The 27,838-nt window shown below is 38.9% G+C and overlaps 1 protein-coding gene across 2 annotated transcripts; it reads right to left on the bottom strand.

Moving 5' to 3' along the window:
- Positions 1-1,005: 1,005 nt before the first annotated feature.
- On the bottom strand, positions 1,006-27,614 carry slka (STE20-like kinase a). 2 transcript variants are annotated; one of them, XM_037679944.1, is made up of 19 exons: positions 27,265-27,614; positions 21,254-21,418; positions 19,720-19,768; positions 19,093-19,242; positions 18,559-18,631; positions 15,445-15,639; positions 15,154-15,235; positions 14,824-14,955; positions 13,311-14,492; positions 13,089-13,219; positions 12,511-12,634; positions 11,292-11,471; positions 9,292-9,384; positions 6,048-6,177; positions 5,538-5,662; positions 5,253-5,447; positions 4,507-4,632; positions 4,046-4,159; positions 1,006-1,446 (listed from the first exon to the last, which is right to left on the bottom strand). In XM_037679944.1, the coding sequence occupies exons 1-19, from the start codon at positions 27,412-27,414 to the stop codon at positions 1,300-1,302; spliced, it is 3,543 nt and encodes a 1,180-aa protein (XP_037535872.1). In that variant the 5' UTR covers positions 27,415-27,614; the 3' UTR covers positions 1,006-1,299. The 2 variants fall into 2 exon arrangements, with proteins under 2 accessions (XP_037535872.1, XP_037535878.1); XM_037679950.1 differs by lacking the exon at positions 9,292-9,384.
- Between the last annotated feature and the right edge of the window lie 224 nt (positions 27,615-27,838).

The raw sequence follows: 27,838 nt of genomic DNA, 5'->3' as shown, positions 1-27,838 counted from the left end.
TAGCATGAGAAATCAAAATGATGCAACTTAAAATAAAAAAAAATATATAATGAAATTATGCATTGAACCGTGTCTGTTAGCTCCAAGAAAACTCCAGCATTCATGGAAAAAAAAAAAAAACTCTAGATGATGTTAGTATACAAAAACTAAGATGGGCTGTTGATACGTGGCGGCAAAATCCAGCCGAGGGCTTCCCCCGATTCAAACACTGAAATTCATACGGGAACAGCACCGAACTCCCGCTCGCCATGGCAGCGATTACAGCATGACAAGATGACGAATAAAAGCTTGGAAAATAAAACAAGGATGTAAAAATAAAGGGAAATTTTTCTAAATGATAAAACGAGTTAAAAAAAATTAATATGCTGAAACAATTTGCTAGTTTAAATCCCAAAGGGTAAAGTTTACATGTTTGTATTTTTTAGCTCATAACAGTGCAAACCATTACACTCCTTTAGAACTCAAACTTTACAATAAATCATTTTCTTGCAAACATTATGAAAAAAAAAAAAAAAACTTTAAAAGTAACGTAACAGTAATCTGAACAGCACGGGCTTCATCAGGCTGAAATGACAGGATGTGCTAAATAAATAAACTTATTTCCTTCTCTCGCAAAACGTCAAATTTTCGTAAAGCGGTTGGTAATCAATCTTCACATGTACGCAGCACACATCTCAGTACATTCTATTTAGTTTGAACCCACAGTTATATACTTAAACACTCGCACGACGACGTTAAACAGCGCTCATAAGACAACCATCACAGTCATAGAATTAGCTTTTTGATTCGCCTTCATCAACATTGACTTTACATGCAGCCGAACTAATTCTCAGACATTAAACACGTTTATGTGAAATGCTTAGAACAAATCTTTCAACATCTTGTGAGCACGAACAGCAATGATTAGGTGCAAAACATTCAGGGGGCTCTTTATTTATGCAAGCAGCAGAAAAGCATAGAAAAAAAACAAGCTGAAAATCCTTTAAAAAAACACACGAGGCACTGGAGATTATTCATACTGTTGCAGGCTGTGCTTACGTTCATCTGACGAGCATGACGGACTTTAACTCCCAATCTCAACATGCTCGAAAAGTGCAAAAATCGTGAGATATTTCTCAGAAAGCTGAGAAAACCTTATCGAGTGAGGGAACCGTGTGTAGGCACATCATGCTCTCAAACAATCAAATCAAAAGGAATTACATTTTCATGTTGATCAGTAATATAAATAAAAGGTTTTACCAGGAAAATGCAGTGAGCACGGACTTGTTTGACAGATTTGTAGAACTTGGACGTATGAGGCTATAAACCAGAGTTCTGCAGGTTTGGGATGGGGTAAAACTTGGACACTCGACTTTGGGTGGTGGGGTTAAGGCATTCAGATTCACCACTCATTTTGAAGAAGACTTCCTGCTCCTGGAGCTTCCGCGTGAACTCTTCCTCTAAAGCCTGCAGGGTGCAGCACAAACAGCCGAGTCAGACAGAGATGACAATAAGAAATCTGAAAAAACCTCAAGAAATAATCTAGACATGAATGAACAACTAGAGAAATTGTATTTCCTGTGGAAATATAGTGTGAATGATTATTGCTGAAAAAGCTAAATTTAGCACAAAAGCAGCTAAATAGTAGAATAAATACAAACCGGATTCCAAAAAAGTTGGGACACTAAACAAATTGTGAATAAAAACTGAATGCAATGATGTGGAGGTGTCAACATCTAATATTTTATTCAGAATAGAACACAAATCACAGATCAAAAGTTTAAACTGAGAGAATGTATCATTTTAAGGGAAAAATCTGATGTTTCCAAATTTCATGGCGTCAACAAATCCCAAAAAAGTTGGGACAAGTCCATTTTTACCACTGTGTGGCATCCCCCCTTCTTCTTACAACACTCAACAGACGTCTGGGGACAGAGGAGACCAGTTTCTCAAGTTTAGAAACAGGAATGCTCTCCCATTCATGTCTAATACAGGCCTCTAACTGTTCAATCGTATTGGGCCTTCTTTGTTGCACCTTCCTCTTTATGATGCGCCAAATGTTCTCTATAGGTGAAAGATCTGGACTGCAGGCTGGCCATTTCAGTACCTGGATCCTTCTCCTACGTAGCCATGATGTTTTGATTGCTGCAGAATGTGGTCTGGCATTATCGTGTTGAAAAATGCAGGGTCTTCCCTGAAAGAGATGACGTCTAGATGGGAGCATATGTTGTTCTAGAACCTGAACATAGTTCTCTGCATTAATGGTGCCTTTCCAGACATGCAAGCTGCCCATGCCACAAGCGCTCATGCAACCCCATACCATCAGTGATGCAGGCTTCTGAACGGAGCGTTGATAACAACTTGGGCTATCCTTGTCCTCTCTGGTCCGGATGACATGGCGTCCCAGTGTTCCATAAAGAACTTCAAATCGTGACTCATCTGACCACAGAACAGTCTTCCATTTTGCCACACTCCATTTTAAATGACCCCTGGCCCAGTGCAAACGTCTGAGCTTGTGGAGCTTGCTTAGAAATGGCTTCCTCTTTGCACTGTAGAGTTTCAGCTGGCAACAGCGGATGGCACGGTGGATTGTGTTCACTGACAATGCTTTCTGGAAGTATTCCTGAGCCCATTCTGTTATTTCCTTGACAGTGGCATTCCTGTTTGAGGTGCAGTGACGTTTAAGGGCCCGGAGAGCACGAGCATCCAGTAGAGTTTTACGGCCTTGACCCTTACGCATAGCGATTGTTCCAGATTCTCTGAATCTTTTGATGATGTTATGCACGGTTGATGATGATAACTTAAAAGTCTTTGCTATTTTATGCTGGGTAACACCATTCTGGTATTGCTGCACTATCTGCGCAACAATGGTGGAATTGGTGATCCTCTTACCATCTTGGCTTCTGAGAGACACTGACACTCTGAGAAGCTCTTTTTATACCCAATCATGTTGTCAATTGACCTAATTAGTGTTAATTGGTCTTCCAGCTGTTCGTTATATGCTCAATTTCCTTTTGCCAGCCACTTATTGCTACTTGTCACAACTTTTTTGGGATTTGTTGACACTGTGAAATTTTTAATCAACATATTTTTCCTTTAAATGTTACATTTAATCAGATTAAACTTTTGATCTGTCATCTATGTTATATTACAAATAAAATATTGACATTTACCATCTCCACATCATTGCATTCAGTTTTTATTCACAATTTGTTTAGTGTCCCAACTTTTTTGGAATCCGGTTTGTAGTAGAACAAGCTGAAACTAGCAGAAAGAAATAATTAGGCTGAAAGTTGCAGAAATTACCACAAAATTTTTTAATTGAACTGAAAACAGCTGAAATTGGCTATGAAATGCTAAAAAGTTAGCTGAAAAGGTAGAACAAGCTTAAAATTGCAGAAGGAAGTTAGAACACAAAAATGTTCTAGTTAGCAGAAAGAAAGAAGCCCAAAAAAGTGGAAATTATTTGTAAAAAGCTGAAATGAGCAAAATAAATAAATAAATAAATAAACAGCTGAAAAGTAGCTAAAAAGCAGAAAGAAGCTTAAATTACAAGAAGGAAGTAAAGAGCATATTTTTTTCTGAAATAGGCTGAAAAATGTTGAAATTAGTGTAAAAAAATGTGGAATTAGCTGAAAAAGTTAGTTAGCATAAAACAGCTAAATAGCAACTGAAATAGCAGAAAAGTTGAAATAGCAGAAATAAGTTAAAAGGAGCATAACAATCTGAAATTAGCAGAAAGAAGTTAAAAGAAGCAAAAAAATTTGTAGTTAGCAGAAAGAAGCACAAAACGACTGGAAAAAACCCAGCTAAAATGAGCTGAAAGTAGCTGAAATTGTTTTTTCAATTTGCACAACGAAGCTGAACCAGAACAAAATGTGAAAGGAGCAGTAAAAGGCTGTAAACAGATCTGAAGATTTGAACGATGTAAAATGAGCTCAATTCATTTTCTATGAGAAAAAAGTGGCAAAAACGGCTAAATAATTTAAAAAGCTCAAGTTCGCACTGAAGAAAAATGGATCACAATAGTGTGAATGCTTCATAAACATTCACACAATAAAAGTACCTTCTTCCTGGGTCTTAGCTTTTCTCTCCACTCCTTCATCTCCTGGCTGTGCTCCTCATCCAGCTCCTTCAGCTTCTGGGTCTCATGCTCGACCAAAAGGTGGCACTTCTCATTCTGGAACAAACGTAAGAACAGAGTGTCATCAAAAATACTGAATCGTGCACACTGCCACCTTGATCTGTACCGCAACATAATACTTTGCTTTTAATTTACAATTTACATTAAATCCTACACCTACTTGAGTTTTATCAATGTTTATTCTAAAGTCACTGTTTATTTTCTAAAACTTATCAATAGATTCTTAAAATGCAAGAAGAAAATTTCTAAATTAAGCAAATAAAAGAAAGACACCACTAGATAATCCAATGTGATTTTTTTTAAATCTGAGAATTTATTGTAAAACATTGTTTTATTCTAATAGTAGAGTTTCTAATTCCATCTGTGATGCGTTTCATCCTGACCTGCAGCTGCTGCAGCTCCCTGATGTTCGAGTCGCACTGCAGCTGCAGATCTCTCATCTGGTTCTCGTGTTTCTGGTGCTGATGGAGTCTCTCGTTCTTCTGCCTTTTGTCCTCTTGTGAAGCAAACTGAATCAGGGAGATAAAAACAGCTGTGACAACAACTTCCCCACAACAAGAGTACTACATACGGCGTCAACAAACTATTATACAGCAATCTATAGCAACGGAAAGGACAAAACAAGACCTTGTATAGCCTTTGACCTATTTATTTAACTTGACCATAGAGCTGGGGTGATGAAAGATGACACAATGTGCTTTAGGGGTGGTACAAATGTGTTTCAAATTCTGGATGGAGATTATACCGTAGTGTCAGCCTCTTGACGAACGTAAAAGATCCCAGAGTAAAAAAAAGGTATTGTGGTCAGTGGTAAGTTACAAGGTGCATTATGAAGCAGGCCAGTACAAACAGCCCAATGGCTGAAACCAGTACATTTGACTGCTTTTTAAGATGATTTCTTCTGATAACCAACTGGTCTTGCATAACAAGTAAAATATAAACTGAAACATTTTGATTGTTATAAAGCCAGTGAATGTTTATACAAACGTTTCTTTAATCTTACTTCCCACAGGTTAAGAAAGACGAGATTTATTTAAATAACCGTTTGTACTGGGCAAATCCTAGGTGCGACTGTGAGCTCGAACTATACGACCAATCCCTTCTAAATGTCACAAGTAGAAATAACAACCTGTTTTATCCGTTCCCTCTCCTGGTCCGGAGTGATGGCTGCTGTGGCGGTGATGCGGAGGCTCTTCTTGTACATGGCCATGCGCGTCTTGGCATCGCTGCGTTGGATCTTGGGCAGGCGAACTCTCTCTTGAGTTTGTTTGTTCTTCAGCTCCTCTATCAAACGCTGGTTGTAGCGCTGCATCTGCTCCATTTCCTAAAAAAAACAAAATACACACCAATCTTTAGTCCAGGGTTATGTATTTCGGGGCATAAATTACTCTGCATGCACTTCTCTCTGATCTACCTTTTCATGCCGCTTTAACAGCTGATGTCTCTGCATGAAGTACTGGTCCTTCAGCTGCTGCTTCAGCTGCTGGTGCTTCTCCTGCAGGTGGCGCTCCTCCAACTCCCACATCGCTGCCTCCCGAGCTACAAAACACAAACGTGACGTAGAGCTTTGAATCTGCATGATGGACAGGGACGAATGGGGAAATATAAACAAAAACAGCTGCCAGCAAGCTGGACAGGTTTCAGTATGTCCTCCCAAACAACAGTTATCTGACCGTCACGTGCTCGCTTTAGCAGCATACCTCTAGTCTAAACTGAAAGTATCTTTGTCCACTAACATTTTAAGTTGCTGTGGAATAAATGTTTGTACTTTATGACAGCCAGAGAGCAGACTGCTGGCATTACTGGTAACTCAGCTCAGTTTGAACTGAAAAACGAGGTGATGTGTGAAGACAGTGAGACTCTACATTATCATCTTGTACAAGCTGTGTGACTGGCCTCAGTGTTCCCAGTCTCCATCCCTTACCTCTCATCAACTGCTGTTTGTGGTTGAGGCAGTCTCTCTCGATGGTGGCTATCTCCAGTTTATGCTGCTGGATAATTTTCTTCAGAGCTCCATCCAGCTCTTGTTGCTGTTTCTGTAGAAACTCCTGCTCCTATGGAGCCACAGAGACAGCGAGCAGTGAGGAGCAGCATGGTGGAGCGTTGGAGAAGAGGGACAGCAAAGAGGCAACAGAGGAGACAACAAAACCTAACAGTACATCTGACAACTGACTGGAATAAAAAAAATATATAGAAACAGATATCCACTTCAAACTCAGCACAACACAGAGCACCGGGGCGTGACATCATCGTTTGGACTCAGAATAGGAGACACTCAGAGATTATGGATGACGATGATCCACAATTAAATGAAAGGAGGAAACATTTAGTAAAGATTAAGACTCACTGGTGTGTTAAGACAACATTAATAGCATTTAAACTGTTTTGTGAACCTGCCAAACTTCTTGTGTTACTATGTGTATAATGTTACCTGAACCATAAGAAAACCTCAACAACAAACATCTATTGTATCATACTGCAAAATGTAACTTAAGTATCTGAGGATTAGTTGTAATTTATGAGCCCTGGTAACAAATAGTAGGTTATAAATGTATAAAATATAATGGTAAGAGCTAAATATTTACAAAGTAAAAGTGACAACCATTTTAATAGCAGGGTTATACAGTTAGTTCTACCAAACAATTCAATCCATCTTACCCAACAGTTTTAGCATCAACTATTGTTTAATTCTTCACAATACTCAAATCTATCTGAACACTCAATTCCATTTTTATTTACAAGTTTTCTGCTATTTTACTAAAGCCCAATACAACGGACATCACGCTGAATTTATTTACAATTGATTTACTTTCAGGCATCCTGTGAGGTCATCTGTGTATATTTAGACTCGGGGTACAAACATGAATCCAAACAGAAAGAGTAAATATGTGCAATATTAACTCAATTCAGTTTTATGTAAACAATACCACACAAAATACCATCAAAATACACAGACTAGATGTGCGACACTTGTGGGTTTGTGGAGGAAAAATACTGAGCAGGAGAAGAAAGAACCACTCCACAAGAACAGCCATAACACTCAAATACAACAACAACAAAAAAAAACGGCCAACGCTGTCCATGCTTACATGTGTGGTTCTTAAAGTAAAAGTGAGCTATCACAAACGATCTCGTCACTTAACTTCACACACATCTAAGTATTGGCCAGAGATGGAAAGAATTGGGGTGGGAGGGGGGGGGGGGGGGCACTTACATCCTGCATCTGAGCGTTGAAGAGTGCACATGAGGACAAGTGAAAAGACTGAATCATAACCTGGGCCACTGCCTGCGGAGGAGAGCACACGGCAGACTCGCCCTATCAGGGTCAATCAGCAGACTGAGGAACTCTCACATACCCACAATAAAATAAAATAAAATAAAATAAAAAAGGAACAAACACCAGCACTCATACCAGTTCTTCCTATGTCATGCAAGGGCATGGGTTTTCCACTTTGGGTCAATTAGTGAGTTTAAAGCGCACAGCTTTGCTCCGTCTAGATGTTACGAGGAAGCCAAATAATTAGTTATTACGACATGCTTGAAAACAGCTCAAAATGCAAAGTTGCAAACATTTCATTTGAATCCAGCGTGCAAATGAGGTTTTTTTCCCCCACAAGGCTTTTGACCCTACGACACTTGATTAATGGATAATTAAAAAAAAAAAAAGACATCGTCAACATTTTTCATGGCTACCTCTAAAAAGACAATGTTTGGGAAAATGATGTGCAACAAAAGTTCTCTCTGCATTCATTTTTTAAAATGTTCCTTAAAGTACCTGGTAAATTAGGAGCAGACACTTCCTCTCTATCACTGAATGATCTTCTCTGACAAGTTTAGTACAAAAAAAAAAAGACTTTAAAGCTTAAGATGAGATAGTCTGAAAGGAATATGATTCATGCAACACTATAAATAGTATTTTTGTTCTGCTTTACCATTACAAGACAAAAACATTTTCAACTTCAATGTATTTACCCCACTGGTTTTATTTTTCAAACTGAACACACATCTGAAGAAAGAAAGTTGCAAAACATTAAAATAAGTTTGCTTAACATAGTGGCTTCATCAACAATAAAGCCATTGTGAGTCTGTAAATGTGTACATTTTACTGTATTGTGTATCCTGTTCAGATACATAAGTCAGCAACATATCACGAACATGTCTACAATGTAGTTTAGAGGGCAACACCATCTATAAACTATAACATGTGAATGTAAACAAACAAAAAATATATATACAGTAGTCTCTCACCTATAGCGGGGGTAAAAATCCATGACGTAAGGACATTATATTTATTTTAGTATTTGTATATATTTTAAGGCTTTATAAACCCTTCCCATACTCTTGCAATGTTCTTAATAATGTTCTAAACACTCTTAAAGAGCACAGCAAAAGAGAGCAGACAGACTGATGCTACGGTTACTGAGCCAATCCCGGGAGCACTGAGACATTTCCTGGTGGCCTGGCCCGCTTAGTGATCGCCGAGTGAGACTAAAGGTTCGGTTCGGGTCATGCTTGATTATTTTAAATAAACAATCCATGCTGCTCATGTGGCTCACTCGGGTATAAGACAGACCCTGCCCCCCTCTTTTCTCTTTCTGAGGCTCGACAGACAGCCTCAGAAAAAGAAAGGAGGGGCGGGTGGGGGATTTGAGCCTTTAGTCCCCCTTGGTGATCACCGAGTGGGCCAGCCCACCAGGAAATGTCCCTGTGTCCCCTCAGCACAATGCGCTGGTTGGTCGGCTTCCATCTATCAGCTAATAGTGTGTCGTGTACAATTTTACATTGAAAACTCGCGAAAGAGTGAGTCGGCAAAAGTCGAACAGAGAAGCATCAAGGGACACACGCACACATTTATTAGAAGCTCAGTTGAAAATGCATTTACTTAACTTGCAAAAGTCACAAATAAGGACATAATTCTGCTACTTTGTAAATGTAACAAAACTATTCAGTTTAGTGCTATCCATTTCTGTTCAGATAAAACAGAGTAACAAGTAACATTTATGGTAAAACCTGAGTAATATCTAGTCAAAGAGGATATACTGAGAAAGTGAATACAACTCAGTAGGCAGACAAACAGAGAAAACAGAAAGGTAATCTTTATATGTAAAGGTCAGAAGGAAAGGGAAAACAAGTAACAAAAAGTCACGTCTTAGACGGAGGTGCTTTACCTCTGCAGTCTTAAGGAGCGACAGGTCTTCTTTTAACCGTTTCATGAGCTCTTGTCTCGTGTGTTTAGGTGACTGTCCAACTTCCTGAATGGCCTACAGTGTGCAAGTACGCAGAAACTAGTTGACGCCGTTTCATTCTGAAAATCTAACACTGCTGGACAATAACAGGGGACAGGAGACATGCATGGCCCACTTTGAGGAAAGAGATTCAGCCTCCGATCACCTCAGCATGCTTATTTCCCCACAGCTTCCTTTGGATTCTCCGTTTTGAATGATTCAGAGTTTAGAGGAGCACATCATGGCTCTCAGCTCGAACTGCACGGGTTAAGATTTAAGGCAAATCAGTCGACGCATGCCAGAAAAGTTAGTTTCAAAAACAGCTTGACCACTTCGCATTCAATTACGTGCCACCGTCACCAACTACGTTGATTATTTTGACTTATGAATTAAAAAAAAGCAGAGTAACTGAGGTGGAACGTTTCAGTATTATTATTGGGCGCCTGTGGCTAAGTGGTTAGAGCAGTCGTCCTCCAATGTGAGAGTTGGGGGTTCGAATCCACCAGCAGTCACATGTCGAAGTGTCCCTGGGCAAGACACTGAACCCCTCATAGCCTCTGATATGTGTCCCATCTGTGTATGAATGTGATCTAAAGCACTGATTAGTCTCTTTAGAATGATTTGTTCAATTAGCTTTGTAGAGATCTAGTAGAGTGCTGTATGAATGGGTAAATGAGGCACAGATTGTAGTGTAAAGCACTTTGAGTATCTTGAAATAAGATAGAAAGGTGCTATAAGTACAGTCCATCTATCATTTACCATTTACAAACGTAGACAATCTTGCAACTCCCCTGTTTCCACCTGATAAACAAATATACACTGGCTTTATTGTATGGATAAAAATAACGAGCTAAGCTGCAACTAACTTTAACTACAGATTTAATTACATGATTGTTTTCTTGATGATTAAATGCTTGATCCTTAAAAGATTAAAACACAGGAGCAAAAAAGACTGCAAAGTACAATTTCGCTAAGTTTTTGGGACTCTTTATAAATGAGTATATTATTAAGAAATCCCCCAAAGTGGTACCCATTTATCTTAGATCCACTTGAGACATTTCCATTTCAGTTACTCTGATGCAAGTCTTGTAAGATTTAACCCAAAGAAACCCAACACCTCTTAAAAACAAAAAAATCAGGCAAAGCTGGTCATCCCATGTCCAACACAAACTCACACACTTATAAAGAAGACATGGTTAGTTCAATACACAAGTTGAGTACTCTTTCAACATTAAAAACGTTTTAAATGACAAAATAAGACACACAAATGTACTGAGAAAGAGAAAAATGCTTACAGTTTGTATCTCAAGAACAAAAAACAAAGCTCAGATATACCATTTTAATTTTCTTGTATACTCCAAGTATTAAATAAATAACTTGCTCAAAAATTGAAAGAGATGCACCCCAACGCCCAGCAAGTAATTGCAATGAACAGCATGAAAAAAAGACAAATTACCTTGAAAAAAAAAAAGGCATCATACCGTATAAATTATACGTATGACTAAAGCACCAAGCAAAGCATCAAATGCTTATTAAAGAGCAAACAAAGAGACAGAAAATACTGATTAAAAAGCAGAAATGTAAGCTGGGAACATCATACGACTTGGTTTAGCCAGAAAATAGGAAAAACAACTTGTAGCAAAGTATTTCTGAGAAAGCAACAAGAAGGAGAGGCAGCAGAAGCTTAGAAAAGAGATAAATAATGGATTCAACTAAATGGATCGAACGACAGCTCAGTCAGTCTGCAGTCATCTGTAGCTACAAGGCTGAACAGCTGAAAACAACACCCAGGATTAGTTCGCCAAACCAAATTAAGATGAAGTCACAGCTAAGTTGTTAAACACATGCACTATTAAACAGCTCTGACATGCAAAAATGCAGCTAGACGTTAAAACAAAATTAATAACCAGTTCCCACCCAGAAACAGCCGTGCAGCGCCATACCTCCTTCTTCCTGCTCTTCAGCATGTTTTGGAACTTGGACAGTTCTTTGTCTTGATCCGCTTTGATGCGTTTGGCTTCGTCTCGGAGCCGGCTGGTGTGATCCTGTTCCAGTCGCTCAATCGTCTGTTTCTGCTTCTTCTCAAGGTTCTCCACCTCTTGGTCATATTGACGTTTCTTTGTCTGTAAAACCAAGAGATATAAAATTGTTGTTGATGTATAGATTAGTAGTTTGGATGGAGCCTTTTAGGCTTATGCTGTATGAAATTCTCTAATTAAAACCTCCTGCTGCTCTTGAATCAATATGACCCAGTAGGCCTCAGTTTACTGGGTCCTTTGACTCAAGTGCAGCAGGAAGGTTAAGGGCCCTGCATACTCCATCTGAATCCAAATAGTTGACTCCAAGTCACATGGTTGTAGAATGTTTGTTTTCGCACACACCTTTCATAGTCCATGAGACACACCGTGCAGAGCTCCTGGGAAACCCCTCCCGCTGCAATATATATCACAGCTTGGGTTTCTTCCTGCCAGGGTCTCCATGCTGTCCCTGCATCTGCCATTTGGCCACAAATCTATCATGAAGAAAGTGCCACACTTTTCAGCAGACAGACTCCTCCACTGTCTGCGCAATCGCCACTCAGAGGAGTTTTTGCCCATTTTACTAATTTAGTGTGTTTGAAGAGTCGTACAGCCGAATGTCCGAGCGCATTTCCGCATTGAAAAACACACCCACAAACTTCTGACTGATCACATAATACTTGCCGCAAGTATCTCACGCATGTGAGAAAAAGTTTGGTCCAAGCCTTGGGTTGAGAAGGGGCGGGCGAAGCTGCTCCGAGAACAAAATGACGCACTTTTTGTAACGCAAATACGTCAATGAGAGCCGATTTCGCCATTTTGGATGAAGTATGCAGAGACCTTTAATGGTGCCGTTATCACCAAGTTATTTAATAAACTTAAGGTTGAGTCAGCTCCTCTGGATGGATTATTTATCTATTTTGAGCATTATTATTGAGCATGCATCAGGACTCTTCAATAAACTGTTATTTCTAAACAGAAATATTAAACGATACAGAAAGACTGACCAACTATGTTTCAAGTTAAGCTCATTACATTTTGATCAGTTCGGATATGAAGCAGCTTATGTCAGAAGAATTGGCCCCTTAAAATAAAGACGAAGAAAAAGGGGAAACAAAATTCACCACATCACAGAGGTACTCACAGTAGTTTCCTGTTCAAAGCGCCGGTAGATCTGCTCTCTTTGCTGCTGCAGCTTGTTGCTCAGCTGCTGTTGGGCTCTGTGCTCCTCTTTTTGAAGAAGGCGCAGCTCTCTTAACTCCTGCCGCCTTAAAAAAAAAAAAGAAACAAGCGTTTGTGTTGCCAAAATATACATTATTTAAAATGCAATAACTGATCTATGCAAAACTTCTGAGACAGGATTTTATTTACTAGAGTGCTCATGAACAGTTTTCTTCCACCATTCTTTTTCTGTTTTGATTAATCTAGCCTTGATCTTTTCGGGTTACCTTGTACTAAACTGACATGACACGATGAACCAAACAGAAAATTATAAGATAGTTCTTGCACAAGCAGAGCATCACAGCTAATGTCTTTAAAAGGCAACACTACAGATGACAATAACATACAGTAACAGGATTGATCATGGCAGTTAACCCATCTGGCATCTGTAAAAACCTACGAGAGTTTTGAAATGAGCAGGAACTATTTTAAGGCAGGCATGTTAAACAGGTCATGTTCCAGATTTAAACAGTGTGTCAAGCAGACTGGATGCAGCTGTACCTCAGGAACCTCATCTCCTCACTCTTGGTGTCGTTATCTGTCACTATCTTTGACGTCGTCACACTGACCTCCACACCATCTACCATAAACTTGCGCGTCTTCTTCAGGGTCTTCTTCTGACGTCTTGACTCCTGCCAAATTACCAGTGATGTTTCAGAGGGTGAAATGATCAAGGCAGGGTTGAAGACTGAGTAGAAGAGAGTGTGATGCAGATGGTTTTACCTGCATAGATATGGAGCCTCCTTCTTTGCTCTTGGACAGGAAGCTGGAGATGGACAGATTGAGGTCAAGGCTGCTGCTGTCAGCAGCAGAGCTGCTTCCAGAGTCAGAGTCTTTCTCCACATCTGACTTGACTACAGCGGGGCTTCCAGGCTCCATCTTGGTTTCTGAATCAGCTTCTTGAACAGATGTGGCAACCTGTGATGTGATTTCATCAGCTTGAGCTGATTTCTCCCAATCATCTTTAGATGCAGCTGTTTGGTCAGAAACCTTAGACTCATCTCTGACCTCATCATTGACTATGCTGGATTCATTCTGTGCTTGTTCTTGAAGTTCACGCTCCTTTCCTGCCCGATTCTCTTGTGTAGGCTGCTCTGCCTCTTCAGAGGCAGACTTCTCAGACTGACTTTCTGTGGTCTTGTTTTCTAATTCGGATTCTGTGGAGGTCTCCACCACACTGCTCTTTGTGTCTGCGACTCCATTTATAATTGTGTCCATTTCATTTAAAACTAAATTCTCTGCGTTTCCATTTTTAGCTGTGACACTGTCTTCTGTTCTGGCCTCTGTCAATTCATGTGTTGATATCTCCTCTTCTGATTCGTCACACACTTTGTCAGCCTGCGTGACTTCCTGTGATTCAGATGCAGTTTGTGTTGATGCCTCCTCAGGCTTGCTTTGTGATTCTACAGATACCATTACACCTTTTTCTTTAACCTGTTGTGGCTGTTTTTGTTCTATTATTTGGGTATTTTCCACTTCCGTTTTGTTTTCCTCCGTCTCCTTCTGTCCTCTCTCCATTTCTTTACCATCTGTTTGAGGTTCTTCTACAGTTTCTTTCGTTTCAGACACTGCAGGCTCAACAGAAACATCTTCAGTTTGAGCTCCTTCTAGTTTAGCACTGGATGAGTCTTGTGAGGTAAAATTGTTACTGGTCTCCATTAGTCCAGAGGTCAGATCTTCATTACTGGCATCAGACACTTCATTGAGTTTCTCCTCTTCGTTCTTATCGGTTTCACTTGTTCCAAGTCCCTCATCAGAGAGCTTATCGCTGGTTTGGTCGTTAACAGGCTCAGCTTCTGCCTTTTCTGTAACAGACTCAAGGTTGGAGGGGGTCGGTGGGGCTTTGTCTTCCTCCGAGCTGGCCACACTGACATCTGATGGAGCTCGTTTGTGCCCAGGAGCTGCCTGAAGTTAAAAAACCAAAAAAAATGTTAAAACAATTAATAAAACAGTACTTTGAGATCTCTGATCATTCTCTGATGACAAAGATTTATTTTTCATACTATTATGTTGAATAAAAAAAACTTATTACAGCCAGTATACACATCTCTACTGTGGCAGCATGATAAAACAATATAGAAAGACCTACACTTAAATAACTTGTTCCAAATTAATCAGTATAATTTAACATTATTCTAGATTAAAAGATCTTCTGCACCTTCCTGCTAATTAATATAACCACAGCATGCCATGTCTAAGCACCACAACCCTTGTTGTAAACATTAAAAATACCCACCACAGGTGTATCGGGTTCATCCTCCTCTTCTTCCTCTTTGCTATCTTCAAGCTCTTCTGTGACTTCCGCTTTGGCCTCAGCGATGAGTTCTCTGACAGGTCTGCTATCAGTTACACTTGTCACAAAAGGATGCTACATACACAAAAGGAACATAGAACTGATTTGTGTGTGTGAAATTAGTACTGGAGTAATAAGCAAAAGGAAAACAAGTCAAACGTAACCTTTTTATCAAGAATATAAGAATAAAAGAATATAGTACGTGGGAAAAATGCAGACTGTTTATATGCTTTTGTACAGTGATGTAACTAATAAATAAAAGAGGCAGCTCACCTGCAGAAGCAGGACTGCATTCCATCTATTGTCCACATTCTTGTCTAGAGCTCTCCTCAAAAAGTCATTAAATTCTGGAGACCTTTTAATAAAAAACAAAATCAATACATTTTCTTGGTAATAAAACAGTAACACTACCTTGTTCTGGCTTTATGGACTCACATTGATGACTGTTCATGCACACAATAAAACTATCATAAAGTGCCAGATTAAATGCTTAACAAATCCTTATCTCAAATCCCTAAACTTTCCCCTGCCGCCTCTTTCGCTATCACAAGCACACCATCTCACCAGCGAGAGGGTTGCATGAGCGTGGGTGGCTCGGACTTGGCTATTTTCAGTAACACTCTCATGGGATTCATCTCGTGGTTGGGTGGTTCAATCTGTGCCAGCTCTATGAGAGTTACCCCGAGGGACCAAATGTCGGCCTTGTAGTCATACGGACGGTCTTTGGAAGTTTCACACATCACCACCTCTGGTGCCATCCTGCAAAATATGTTGGATAATGGTTCACAGTTGTTTTTAAACACTTATTTAGTTGAAAGTAGATCTGTCGCGATAAACAATAAAACCATTAATTGCATAATAAATGAAAATTATCAACCTCATTTTTTCATTTATCGGTTTTATCGTTTCTTTATGTCTCTTTCTACTGAAGACACTGGATGATAAAAAGCTCAACTTCAGTGCTCTTCACTGACCCCTCCCTTTCTCCTATCTCTTTAAAATCCATTTTAACGATCCAAAATCACGTTTTTGGATCATTAAAAGCAGCTAAGTTGAGAAGCTAAGCTATGAGCTAAGCTAACAGACCAACCTCGGGAAAAAAACCCATCTTGTCGAAGCTCCAAAATTCGCGGTTGAAATCTGTGCCTTCATGTAAAAAGTTGTTTTTCTCTGCAAAAAGAAGCTGAGAACTTGTTCATTCATTTTTTTATTAAAGCTTTGTGTGAAAAATGCTATGCTAAAGAGCTCAAACCATACCGAGCGTCCGCCATTTTGAGAACCAAAGAGACAGCCCATGTCACGTCAGGAGGCCTCCCTTCCATTTTTTTAAAGAGACACGCTGCTCGCTCCTTCACCATCGCTCCTTCACCATCCATCTTTCGGTTCAAACAGTCTTATACTGCCATCCGTGGTCAAAAAAAAGGTACTACACGCAAAACAAATGAAACATTTCTTCTAAAATTTGACAATAATTACTAATTATTGTCAAATTTCAAACAATATTATCGTTTATCGCAACAATTTCTGAGACAATTAATTGCCTCGCAAAATTTGTTATCGTGACAGGCCGAGCTGCAAGGGAATGTAATTTTAGAATAAACTTTCTGTTACTAAAAGGGTAAACCTCCATTATTATTATTTTTTTTTCAAAGAGGAAAAAAATCTAATACTGTGTGAACGCATCTCAGTTTGGAATATGAAAGAGAAGAAGCTTGTTCAAGTAGGCCTGTCATGACAACAAATTTTGCTGGGTGATTAATTGTCTCAGAAATTATTGCGATAAACGATAACATTGTTTGGAATTTGATAATAATTAGTAATTATTGTCAAATTTAAGAAGAAATGTTGGTTAATTTGTTAGGTGTGTAGTACATTTCGACCACTGGATGGCAGTATATGGCTGTTTGAACCGAAGGAAGGATAGTGAGGGAGTGAGGGAGTGAGGGAGCGAACAGCATGTCTCTAAGAAAAATGGGAGGGAGGCCTCACATGGGCTTTCTCTCCTTCCTTTATCCTTTTCTAAAAATGGCGGACGCTTGGTGTGATTTGAGCTCTTTAGCATAGCATTTGTCACACAAAGCTTTTAATAAAAACAATCTGTAAACAAGTTTTCAGCTTCTATTTGCAGAAAAAAACAACTTTTTACACAAAGGCACAAGTTTCAACCGTGAATTTGGAGCCTCAACAAGACAGAATTTTTTTTCTTGAGGTCGGCCTGTTAGCTTAGTACACTCAAAAAAAAAAAAAAAAACAACATCAAAATTCAAAAATACTTTATTAATCCCAAAAGGAAATTATTTGTTGTTGTAACTCGTTATCCTCATTTCATTAAGAGATGTTATAGATGCTGATGGCTGTAGGCAGGAAGGATCTCTTGTAAAGGTCCATCCCACAATGGATCCCAAGAAACTGGCTGCAGATGTGTCCGATCCATCCACCCAGACTCAGTTGGCCTCTCGGTTCCCCCGGGCTGTAGTACCGCCCGAATGCTGGGCAGAACTCCTCCCAGAGCGATGGCCACTCCTCCCAGCAGTCTGCTGAGCTCTTCGTCGCTGCGGACAGCCAACTGTAGGTGCCGAGGGACGATCCTGTCCTTCCGCTGTCATGAGCTGCGTTTCCTGCTAGTTCCAGGATCTCAGTGGTCAGGCACTTGAGCACAGCTGGCAGGTAGATGAGAATGCGTCCACAGAACATCCTTTTCAACTCATTTGAGATTTGATGCTGTAGTTGAGATATTATTTGAGCTTTTGAGATGGGGCCGAGATGGTGTAGAGGCAGGGCAGCCGGCTTGGGACCCGAAAGTCCCAGGTTCGATCCCCAGTCACTGCACATCACATGGCGTCTCTGGGCAGCACGCCTCACCCCCAAAATGCCCCCCGGGCGCTTTCAATAGCTGCCCACTGCACCACCTGGTGGTGGATGGGTTAAATGCAGAGACTAATTTCGCCATTGTATGGATACACACAGTGCTGACATTGTGATGACATTATTATTATTATTAATCAGCTGCTGTTGGTTGTAGAAAACTGCCTTGTTACCATGGTTATGCATCATAACAAATGTCCATAACTAAAAAAAGTTTCAGTAAAAATCCTTCCAACTGCACAACATCCAATACCAGAGGAAACCATCATCCAAAAAATGTGATTTACATCCAGAAAGAGAGGAATTAAAGTTTCCAAAAGCAAAATCTCAGAATGAAAGTAACAGAGATGCTCCAACATGCAGCCACCTGGAGCGGCACAATTCTAGAACTAGAACATAGCTTAGCTTCTCAAGTTAGCTGCTTTTAATGATCCAAAAATGCAATTTTGGATCATTAAAATGGATTTTAAAGCGAAAAGAGGAAAGGGCGGGGTCAGTGAAGAGCACTGGAGTTCAGCCTTTTGTCATCCAGTGTCTTCAGTAGAAAGAGAGACACAAAGAAGCAAAGCCGATAAATGGAAATGAGGTTGATAATTTTCATTTATCATGCGATTAATTGATTTATTGTTTATTGTGACAGGCCTATTTTCAAGTATTTAAAGCAGTTTATTCAATACTCAAATGTATCTAAACATCTGAATATAGCCTTTTGTAATATTTCACATTTATTCCTCCTCGAAAAGATGTTAATACAATTATCAGATATAAATAGTAACATGCCTACTTACTGTAGAATTAAGCTATATGACTCACCAATATGGAGTGCCAATGAAAGAATCTCTTCTCTGTAATGTGTTGTTATTTTTAGCAGACACCCCAAAATCAGCTGAAAGTAGAAATGAACAGCAATTTGTTTCATCATCAATTTAAGCTCAGTTTATTTAAAAGACTTGAGTTATGGATACATTAAAATCAATCGGGGCCCGTCACAAAACATCAGTTATCTGTGCCTGCAGTCTTTTTTGCACTACTAACAATATCTACACATTAGTGGAATAAAAAGATTTACCAAGTCCCTGATGACTAGCTTGATAATTATTGTTTGTCAGGCTGAGGTATGACCTTCTGCCTACGGAACATGAATCATCAGGGAGAAAGCAGCTATGGATACCACAGCAGCAACATGAATAGTTTACTTGAGGAAAGTTATGTAACCAATTTGATGCGTCACCAACTACAATCCACAAGTCATGTATAAAGACTACAGTACAGAAAGCCCATCACTTTGTTAGTTTTGTAATCTTTTTGAAATGTATGCAATATGACTGGCTCCTTGCAGTTTTTTACCTAGTTTTACATCTCCATCCAAGGAGAGGAGAATGTTTCCAGCTTTCAAGTCTCTGTGGATGATCTTATTCTCGTGGAGGTAAACCAAGGCCTCCAGCGTCTGCTTACACACCACTCGTATCTGAGGCTCAGTCAAAGGTCTTTCAAGTTCTGACGAATAACAGACACAGGCATTTGGACACATTAGCAGTGAATGCAATTTATCGGTGACATTCAGAAGCACCTGGAGGGCAAACTTTACTTCTACATTACCCAGTGTTGCTCAACAAATACATCTGTCGGAACACTGAGCACAATGCATACACACCCAATACTTTACTAAAATTATTGTCATATTTGGTCACAATAAAAACAGAAGAGGTGAGGTTTCTCTTCAGGCTTCAAAGCAACACAAAGTGCAGAAAGGCCATAAGACTGGAATAACCCCGCCTTGAAACCTGAGCTGCAATAATTACATAGTTGGAACGGCCTCTCAAACTGGGAAAAGGAAAAAAAACAAACAAAAAAAAAGATTCCCACTGTGGAGGCTTTGAGATGAAGTAGAAAAATCTGGCACCTCAGGATGGAGCAAAGAAAAGCCCCAAGAATGCTTTAGAGCTTTTCCGTTTCTTTCGGTGAGGGACTTACCCAGCATGATGGCATCAACAGCACCACCGGCGCAGAACTCAATCAGAATCTGAAAAAACAAAACAAAAACAGAATAAATAAATAAATAAATGTGAAATCATAAATAACTTTACTGCAATAAGGCTTTAATTTGACTCTTGAAGAACAAAATAGGCTTCAACTAAAAACCTGTTGCTCAAAGTAAACTGGTAAAGCAACCTTCATTGGAAGGACAGAAGAAATCCCATTCTGTTATTGATTACACGGACATTCCAAGGAGCCAATCAATAGGACACCAATCGCCCACTACCAGCATCTACTAAAGACGTTTTCGTTTTAGTATGCTCTAATGTGCCTGATTAAAATATCAGTAGATGCGCTTCGTACAAACTGGAGGCAGCTACGAAGATCTTTGTGAGCATTATGGGACTTTTGTGACATCTATAAAAGAAATGAACGATGCAAACAATAACACAGCTTTACAGGACGAACATTTTAACAACACCTGCTTGGTACAGTAATTAGCCAATTCTACACCAGGTCTCTGCACAACGATTTGTCAGCTTCCATGTGTTATACATTTTTAAATCAAGCGCTTTGACTTGGTTTTAAAAAGTGTGTGCAGTGTGAAGAAATCTGAGCAGAGGCTGCGGTCATGCTCAGTAATTCAGTCCAGAGTATGGATCAGTGTTGGTCATCTTTTTTTTTTTTGGTCTTAATAATATAGATAAAACTGGGTGACCCAAGTAAAAAGATAGTCTGCATATTCACTATTTCACAAAACAATAATACTTGTATTAAGATGTAAAATGAAACAGCTTCACTGCAGTAGCTAATTTAATAGCTTCCACTTATTTTTATACGTTTTGTATAACCATTTCATCATCTAATAACATTGTTAAAATCTGAATCAAAGCTAAGATTACAGTTGGTTAAACAAAACAAACTAAATGAAAAGAAAAAAGCATCGAACCTGTTCTTTGGAGCTTAATAGCTTTAGGCAGAACAGGGTTATTCAAGTTTTCCATTTGAGCTAATAATAACTATGTTATAGTATTTTCATTTTTAGGCACGGTTTTTAAATATTGGTGTCCGTTTGAAAATGAATAAAACACATTAACTGAATCAGATGCAAAGCAAAGGCACATGCATTGATCATGCTGTCTAAGGACAGAGGCCAAACGTATGACCTGCGTTCAGCCATGAATTATTCACAGACACTTTCTCCAGCCACCAAAATCGCTCCATTATCTTCCTATAGCTGTGGCCAATCCACAAGGGGTGGTCACATGACACCACCTGACAGGACGCAATTGCTCTGGGGCCTCTCAGTGCTCTCAGAATGAGACCATGGATTAATCCTTGACTCTCTGCTCACAATAAAACAGCTACGTTAGGACACTGGAGTAGATTTTTGTTTCTTCCTTTGTGTTGGGCCGTATTTTCATTTTTGCAACCGAGTCCGACGGTCAAAAGAAGTTCAAAATGTTGTTGACTACAACAATGATGAGGAGCTGAAAATGTAGCTTTCTCTGTCAACCACTTTGCCACTTACCCAAAGTTTGCCTTCAAAGTAGAAAGCATCCAGCAGCTTGACAATGTGATGGTGGTTGCAGGAGGCCAAAATGTCGATCTCCACCATGTAATCCTCCAGTTCATCTTCTGTCTTTGTGTCAATGACCTTAGCAGCTGCGAGGGTCCCATTCAGCTTGTTCTGCGCCTGTAAACCAACATACAACAACAAAATATGGAGCACGGACTGAAAACATATAAAAGCAAGAAAAGGGACAAGACACTTGGCATTGAATTCAAGGAATATGTTGATTAATATGTTGAAACATAATAGTGGCTTAAAGCTAGTAAGAACTTTTATCTAGATTTATATCATATATTGTACAACAAAAAGCCAGTTTTGGGTTGAGAAATCAACATTTGATGACAGCTAACAATGTTCTTGCAAACCTGTAATCTTCAAAACATTAAGGAAACTTGAAACATTTACATTTTACATTAAAGGTTTCTCTAAAAATAATTACCCGACTCAAATCTCGTCAAACACTTCTTGTATGTTTGACCACAACTATCATAAAATGATTACGTGAAGCACTCACTTCCTCTTCTAGGTTTGACAGTTTGTGCTTTTTATTATGTTAAATATACATTATACTCCAATGTAAAAAAAAAAAAAAAAAAAAAAAAGAAGCTATTTATTCTGAAAGATCCTAGAACTGTTTAAAGTTAGGGTGAGCTGAAGGTGCTGGTTGCAAAAAAAGACTAACAAGAAGCTATAGAGCTATTTCTGGCTGGTCAAATACTTGACGTTGATATACAGACAAAATGTCAGGGAGTGAACAAAAAACACAAGAGAGGGAGTTAGTGGGTTAACACCCACTGCTGTGTCAGACCCTATATTTAAACATTTTGACCCAAGACACTTTCCGTCTCTTCCATTTTGTACAGGCTGTCTGTTTGACAGACTCTCTCCAATACAGATGTATACATCCATTGGTATTTTCCCCATTGCCATGCATCATTTCACCAAGAATCCCATTCTCTGTGGTCAGCAAAAAACCTGTATTTTAAATCAAACCAATGAGAGCCTGTGAGCGTCGTACTGTTTAAGGAAGACTCATCCATTCCTTATTTAACAAAAGCAATTTTATATACAGTCAATAACTGAATAGAATTAAGTTAGAAAAATGATTACTTTGCAAAAAAAAAAAAACACCCCACCTCTTCACTTTTTAAAGTATACAACCTATTCTCAAGGCATGTAAGAAGGCTTTTTTCTTCCATTGTTACTAATTTAAACCAGCTGATTCACACTGGTCTGGCAACCATTTCCACCACACCTAAAGGAGGCAATCATCAAGTGCTTGTTAAATAGCTGCGTCAATAGTAATATGACCTAACAAAAGTATTTTGCTTTCACCTCTAGATATTTGAATATGGGTTTAAACTGCAAAAATAAAAGTAGTCAGATGATCAGCTAACCAGACTAGGAAAGAAACAAATAAAAATAAACCCAAGACTTAAATGGATTTAAACTATTCGATCACAGGAGCTCCAGGCAGGAAGGAACTGCATAAGCAGCACTAACAGAAAGAGGCTGTTTAACAGACTCACTATGTATAAAAACATACTCACTGTGCCAACTCACTGTATCAAAACATAAAAACTCACAAATAAATAAATAAAATAAATGAATGGAATTGATTTCTCCAAATCATAAAACAGTCATACACTTTAATTATTTGAATACATTTGTTAAAAGGATGCATTATCACCATTTATCCTTCTGACCAGATCGAAGACACTGTACTTCATCCAGCTATCTACCATAAATGCTAACAACGGTGTACCGCAAGGTTCAGATTTAGGACGAACCCTCTTCACAGTCTACATAAGTAATGTAGGTCAGTTCATTCCTGATGCATCCTTACATTTCTATGCCGACGACACGGTTGTTTATTGTCGAGCTAGAAGTTGCTAAGGTTTTTCAGCTTTTACAGTCTGCATTCGACATCATCCAGTCAGATTTAAATTAAGATTTGTTCCGTCTCAAATTTGTGCTTAATCAATCAATATACTTTATTGATCCTTACCAGCAGTCCTTCCTTCTATCTTAACTTCGACTGGTGTCCCTACTGAGTTTGTTGATTCTTATAAATACTTGGATATTTTGGTTGATTCGCGGTACGATTCGCGATACAGTGACATTATTTACATGAATGCTCCTGCAAGCACCTTGCAGATGCTGTCTACCACACCACGGTGCACTAAGATTCATAACTAGCTGTTATTATTGTACCCATCACTGAACTCTGTATTCCTTGGTCAATTGGACATCAATAACTTCACGCAGACTCCCACTGGTACATTTTCATCTTTAAATCACTTCTTGGTCTGTTGCCTTCATAAATCTCCTCCTACATGTCACTCCGTGAGTGCAGCTACAGCGTGCGCTCTCAGGACATAATTACTTGCAGTGTTCCCTCAGTGTGAACCGAACTTTGAAAAAGGGCCTTCTCTTACTCTGTTCCTGTAACACCTTTCAAAACGACCTGAAGCTCTCGACCTTGACCTCTCTAAGGGATTTTAAACAACAGCTAAGTTCATGGCAAAACCCAGTACAGACATGTTCCTGTTTTTAGTATTTTACACCACTTTATAAAGTAGACGCTTTTGTCTCTTCATTTCTTTTATTGACTTTTCAGTTTATATGCTTTTTTTATATGACCGTCTATTATTGTTTGTACCTCTTCTGTGTTCTTTGTTAAAAACAGGTCTCTCTTGTAAATGAGTTCTTGTGGCTCAATGAGACTAACGTCACTAACCTGTATACGTAAATAAAAGTTGAATGAATGAAAACATGCTGGCAAAATACGGCCAGAAGAAGACATCCCAAGATGTCTTTAAAAAAAAAAAAGACATAAATCTATGTAACTCAGAAAATTAAATGATGTAGATGATGCTTTTGCCAGTTTTCAAAGGAAGGACACTGTCTCTGCTTTTGCTCAGTGCAGGCTTAAATGTTGCTTTAAATAGATCAAAGTTTGTGCCGACAGAAACAGACCAAGAATGGAAGTTTAAAAAGCGAACAAACAAAAAAAGATACCAATACGACTCCAGCATATTGGTATCTTCCCAAAACTCTGATATGTCTAATTTTTCAAAAGCAATCAACAAAACCCTGATAAAGTCTGTAGACTTTAGTTACAAGTTGGAAAGCAGATTACTTCACACCCAGACTTTTATGACTTTTTTTAATGACTTTTATGGGTACGGATTTAGTAGCGTATATCTTAGATCCTTGTATACGGTTTCTTTTTTTATAGTTTATATTTTGCTCTTCTTGGGTGTAACTGGGACCTTGAGTACACAATTTCATTCCACTTCATGTACCACATGTGATGCGAATGACAATAAAGTCACCTTAAACCTTATAAACTTATGGTCTCTTCATACCCACATTGACAGGCAAAGATTTAAAGTAATCCATATTAAGATAAGATGAGATAGAATTTTATTGATATCGTACTGTAATCTACTCATCTGGTTAGATTGTGGTTAACATTAGAGCTGGAGTCAGTGGGTAAACAGCAACAGACAAAGAGCATTTATTTTAAATTTACAAACGTTGACAATTGGTTAAATTTAGGGCTAGGATTACTGGGTAAAACAACAACCTGATCATAAGTACACAGGTACAAAGTATGAAATGGTAACATTTGGGAATAATTTGGGGATACAACGTGACAAAAAGTAAAAGGCTACCCAAAGCTTACAGGTTGTTACACGATTAAAACATTTTTTCTTGAGTTTTCTTGCAGATGATATTGTGATATGTATAAGATTCAAGTAGCATGTTTCATTCAATATGTTACCCTTTAACTCATTTAACAACATCAAAACAAAAGCCCTGAGCTGGAAGTAGTTTTATTCTGAAAAACACTTTCAAAAAGTGACCTTAGCCCTCCAAAAAACAAACAATCCTAAAAATGTTAAGTGATTTATAAAACATAAAATGAGGCAGACACAAAATCATAACTGTTCAAGGGAGGATACTCAAAAGTACAAATGGGACTTACTAGTTTAACTAAAGGTAATAATTAATATCTCAAGGTGACTTTGTTGTCATTCGCATCACATGTGGTACATGAGGTGGAAGGAAAATGTGTACTCAATGTCCCAGTTACACCCAAAAATAGCAATACGGTAAGATAAAGTATAAAAAAAGAAAGTATACAAGGATCTAAGATATATGCTAAACAATACTAATGTAATATAATATGGTGTATTAAACAGCAGCCTGAACATGAGTCCGTTGTGAGCAGATGGGTATGAATATAGCAGCTTATGGGTAAACATTAGGGATGCACCATATTGGATTTTTGGCCGATATCTGATATGTTAAAACTTATTTGGCCGATTACGGATATTTTATATACTTTCCTTTTGTCAGAACATAGCCCTCTCATTTAGGCTAATTTGCTACACAAATTGTGTATGGAGCTGGTGACATATATTCAGTAACAGCCATATGATATGCATAGCACTTAACTTATATTAAATGAAAAGTATTAAATGTTATTTATTAGCATTAGTCACCAGTGATGCTGTCTCACTTGTGGAGACTTGTTCCGGGTTCCTAGCTGCAGTGTGGGATCCTCTGCACTCTTGTGCATGAAGGACAGCCTTTTTAAGTTCAACGTTTTTGTCTATCCATTGTGCCGTAAGACTTAATCATGCTAACGGGGCTAACACGACGTCCAAATGTCTGTGGTAAAACTCACCCAAGTGCTATCGGCTATTAGCTTCTCAATGACGTCGGAAATGACGGCTTGTAACTCGGGTAAGGTTACGTCGGAAAAATATCTCTGACTGGGGACGATGTAGCGAAGCTCAACGTAGTCCAAAAATCTTCAGAATGTGACATCTTCAGCGACGGAAAATAAAAAACTTCCACACCGCAGACATTTTGAATTTTCCTCTCCGCCGTGAGATCAGGTACGTTATCACGATGTGCTGACGCTGCAGGCATCCTTGTCACTGGGTTGTCATACAAAAACAGCATCTTTTATATCGGCGAGTTATTTTTGATGGAATGGCCGATGTCCGATTAACTTTAACGTTAATATCGTCCGATACCGATACCATGCCGATAATATTGTGCATCCCTAGTAACCATTCACACAATCTTAATTTGACATTTTTAAACAAATTCAACCTTTATTTAGACAGGTTAATCCCATTGAGCCTCCGGGACTCATTTACAAGAGAGACCTGATTTCAACAAAGAGTGATGACAACAGTGGACAACAACAGACAATCATAAAAGATGCTTACATTTTTTTTTTTAAACAAGTTAAAATAAAATGGCAACCAAAAGAACAATCAAAAGGAAAAGTAGCAAAAAAAAAAAAACAGCTAGGTTGTAAGGCGGTGTAGAAAACTAAAAGCAAGAACATGTCTACATTGGTTTTTGCCAGTAACTTAACAGATGTTTAAACCACTTATTAGAGGTCAAGATCGAGCGTTTCATTTCTTTTTGCAAGATACTCCAGGAAACAAGAGCGGAGTAGTAGAAGTCCTTTTTGCCTAGTTCAGTCCGCACCGAGGAGACACTGCAGGTAATAATGTCCTGAGAGCGCACGCTGTAGCTGCACTAACGTAGAGACATAAAATATACTAATATAAACATAAATACTAATTAAATATAAATACCAATATACTTTAATATACTAATATAAATTGCAGAAGAGAAAAATGTACACACACCAGCCAGAGTCAGTGTGTTACTTAAAAGTCCAGGATTATTTCTACTGGGCTTCATCTTTATAACACCTGCTCAGCTGTCACAAACTTTGTTTGGTGATCTCTGACACATTAAGGTCAAAGCTGTTTTTTTTTTTTTAGTGACTGGGCCCTTTGTTTGAAAGGCTGTGGCCTGGGCAAGGCTTCATCGTTGCAGCCATTTTAACACAACTAAACGTGAATAGGGAGTTTCTTCACAAATGGACGAGCAAGCTAAAACTAAAAGGCGGATATAAGAAGTGAACTTACCTTGAACACTTTCCCAAAAGCGCCATCTCCCAGCTCCCCTATAATATCCCAGATCTCTTCTGGGTTGACATCTCTGTGTACGTGCTCGTACTGCTTCTTCTTTTTATCGGGTCCCAACTTGAAGATCTTCCGAAAATTGAAGAAGGACATCTTCTTTTTATGTCTTCCTCCTTACCCCGGATGGGCTGCGGATGCAGTCAACCAAACGTAGCGGTTCCTCCCGAAGCGGAACTCAACGGTTATCGATGTAAGAGCATGCGGACTGTTTCATAAATGCTGACAGACAGGTGATGAAGCCATCCAGCTGTTATGATAATTAATTATAACTTCCCTCGACGGTATTTATTTACAATCACATCGTCGTGGCTAACTCAAGCGGTAGAGGCGGAGGGAGGCGAAACACTGGGAGTAATTTTCGCTGTTCGCTCGTGTTTCCGTTACGAACACGCCAAAAGTCACATTAGTCCGAAAATGTTGACCTTGCTGTCACATTTAAAACATTCTTATCGTTTAATGTAACCGACCTAAAAAGGACCAGCAGACCCCCATGCTTCGAGTAGCTGACCACACAGAA

The sequence above is a fragment of the Nematolebias whitei genome, chromosome 1 (genome assembly GCF_014905685.2).
Source record: "Nematolebias whitei isolate Nwh7 chromosome 1, NemWhi1, whole genome shotgun sequence".
NCBI classification, from domain to species: domain Eukaryota; kingdom Metazoa; phylum Chordata; class Actinopteri; order Cyprinodontiformes; family Rivulidae; genus Nematolebias; species Nematolebias whitei.
This window is presented reverse-complemented; position numbering and strand designations above follow the sequence as displayed.

Excerpts from the sequence above, each read along its gene's own strand:
- slka (XM_037679944.1), bottom strand. The coding sequence starts at position 27,414 with ATGTCCTTCTTCAATTTTCGGAAGATCTTCAAGTTGGGACCCGATAAA. Across the intron at positions 14,493-14,823 it reads ATGAACCCGATACACCTGTG|GCAGCTCCTGGGCACAAACG; the intron begins GTGGGTATTTTT and ends TTTTAACTTCAG. Across the intron at positions 13,220-13,310 it reads GAGGCTCCATATCTATGCAG|GAGTCAAGACGTCAGAAGAA; the intron begins GTAAAACCATCT and ends GTAATTTGGCAG.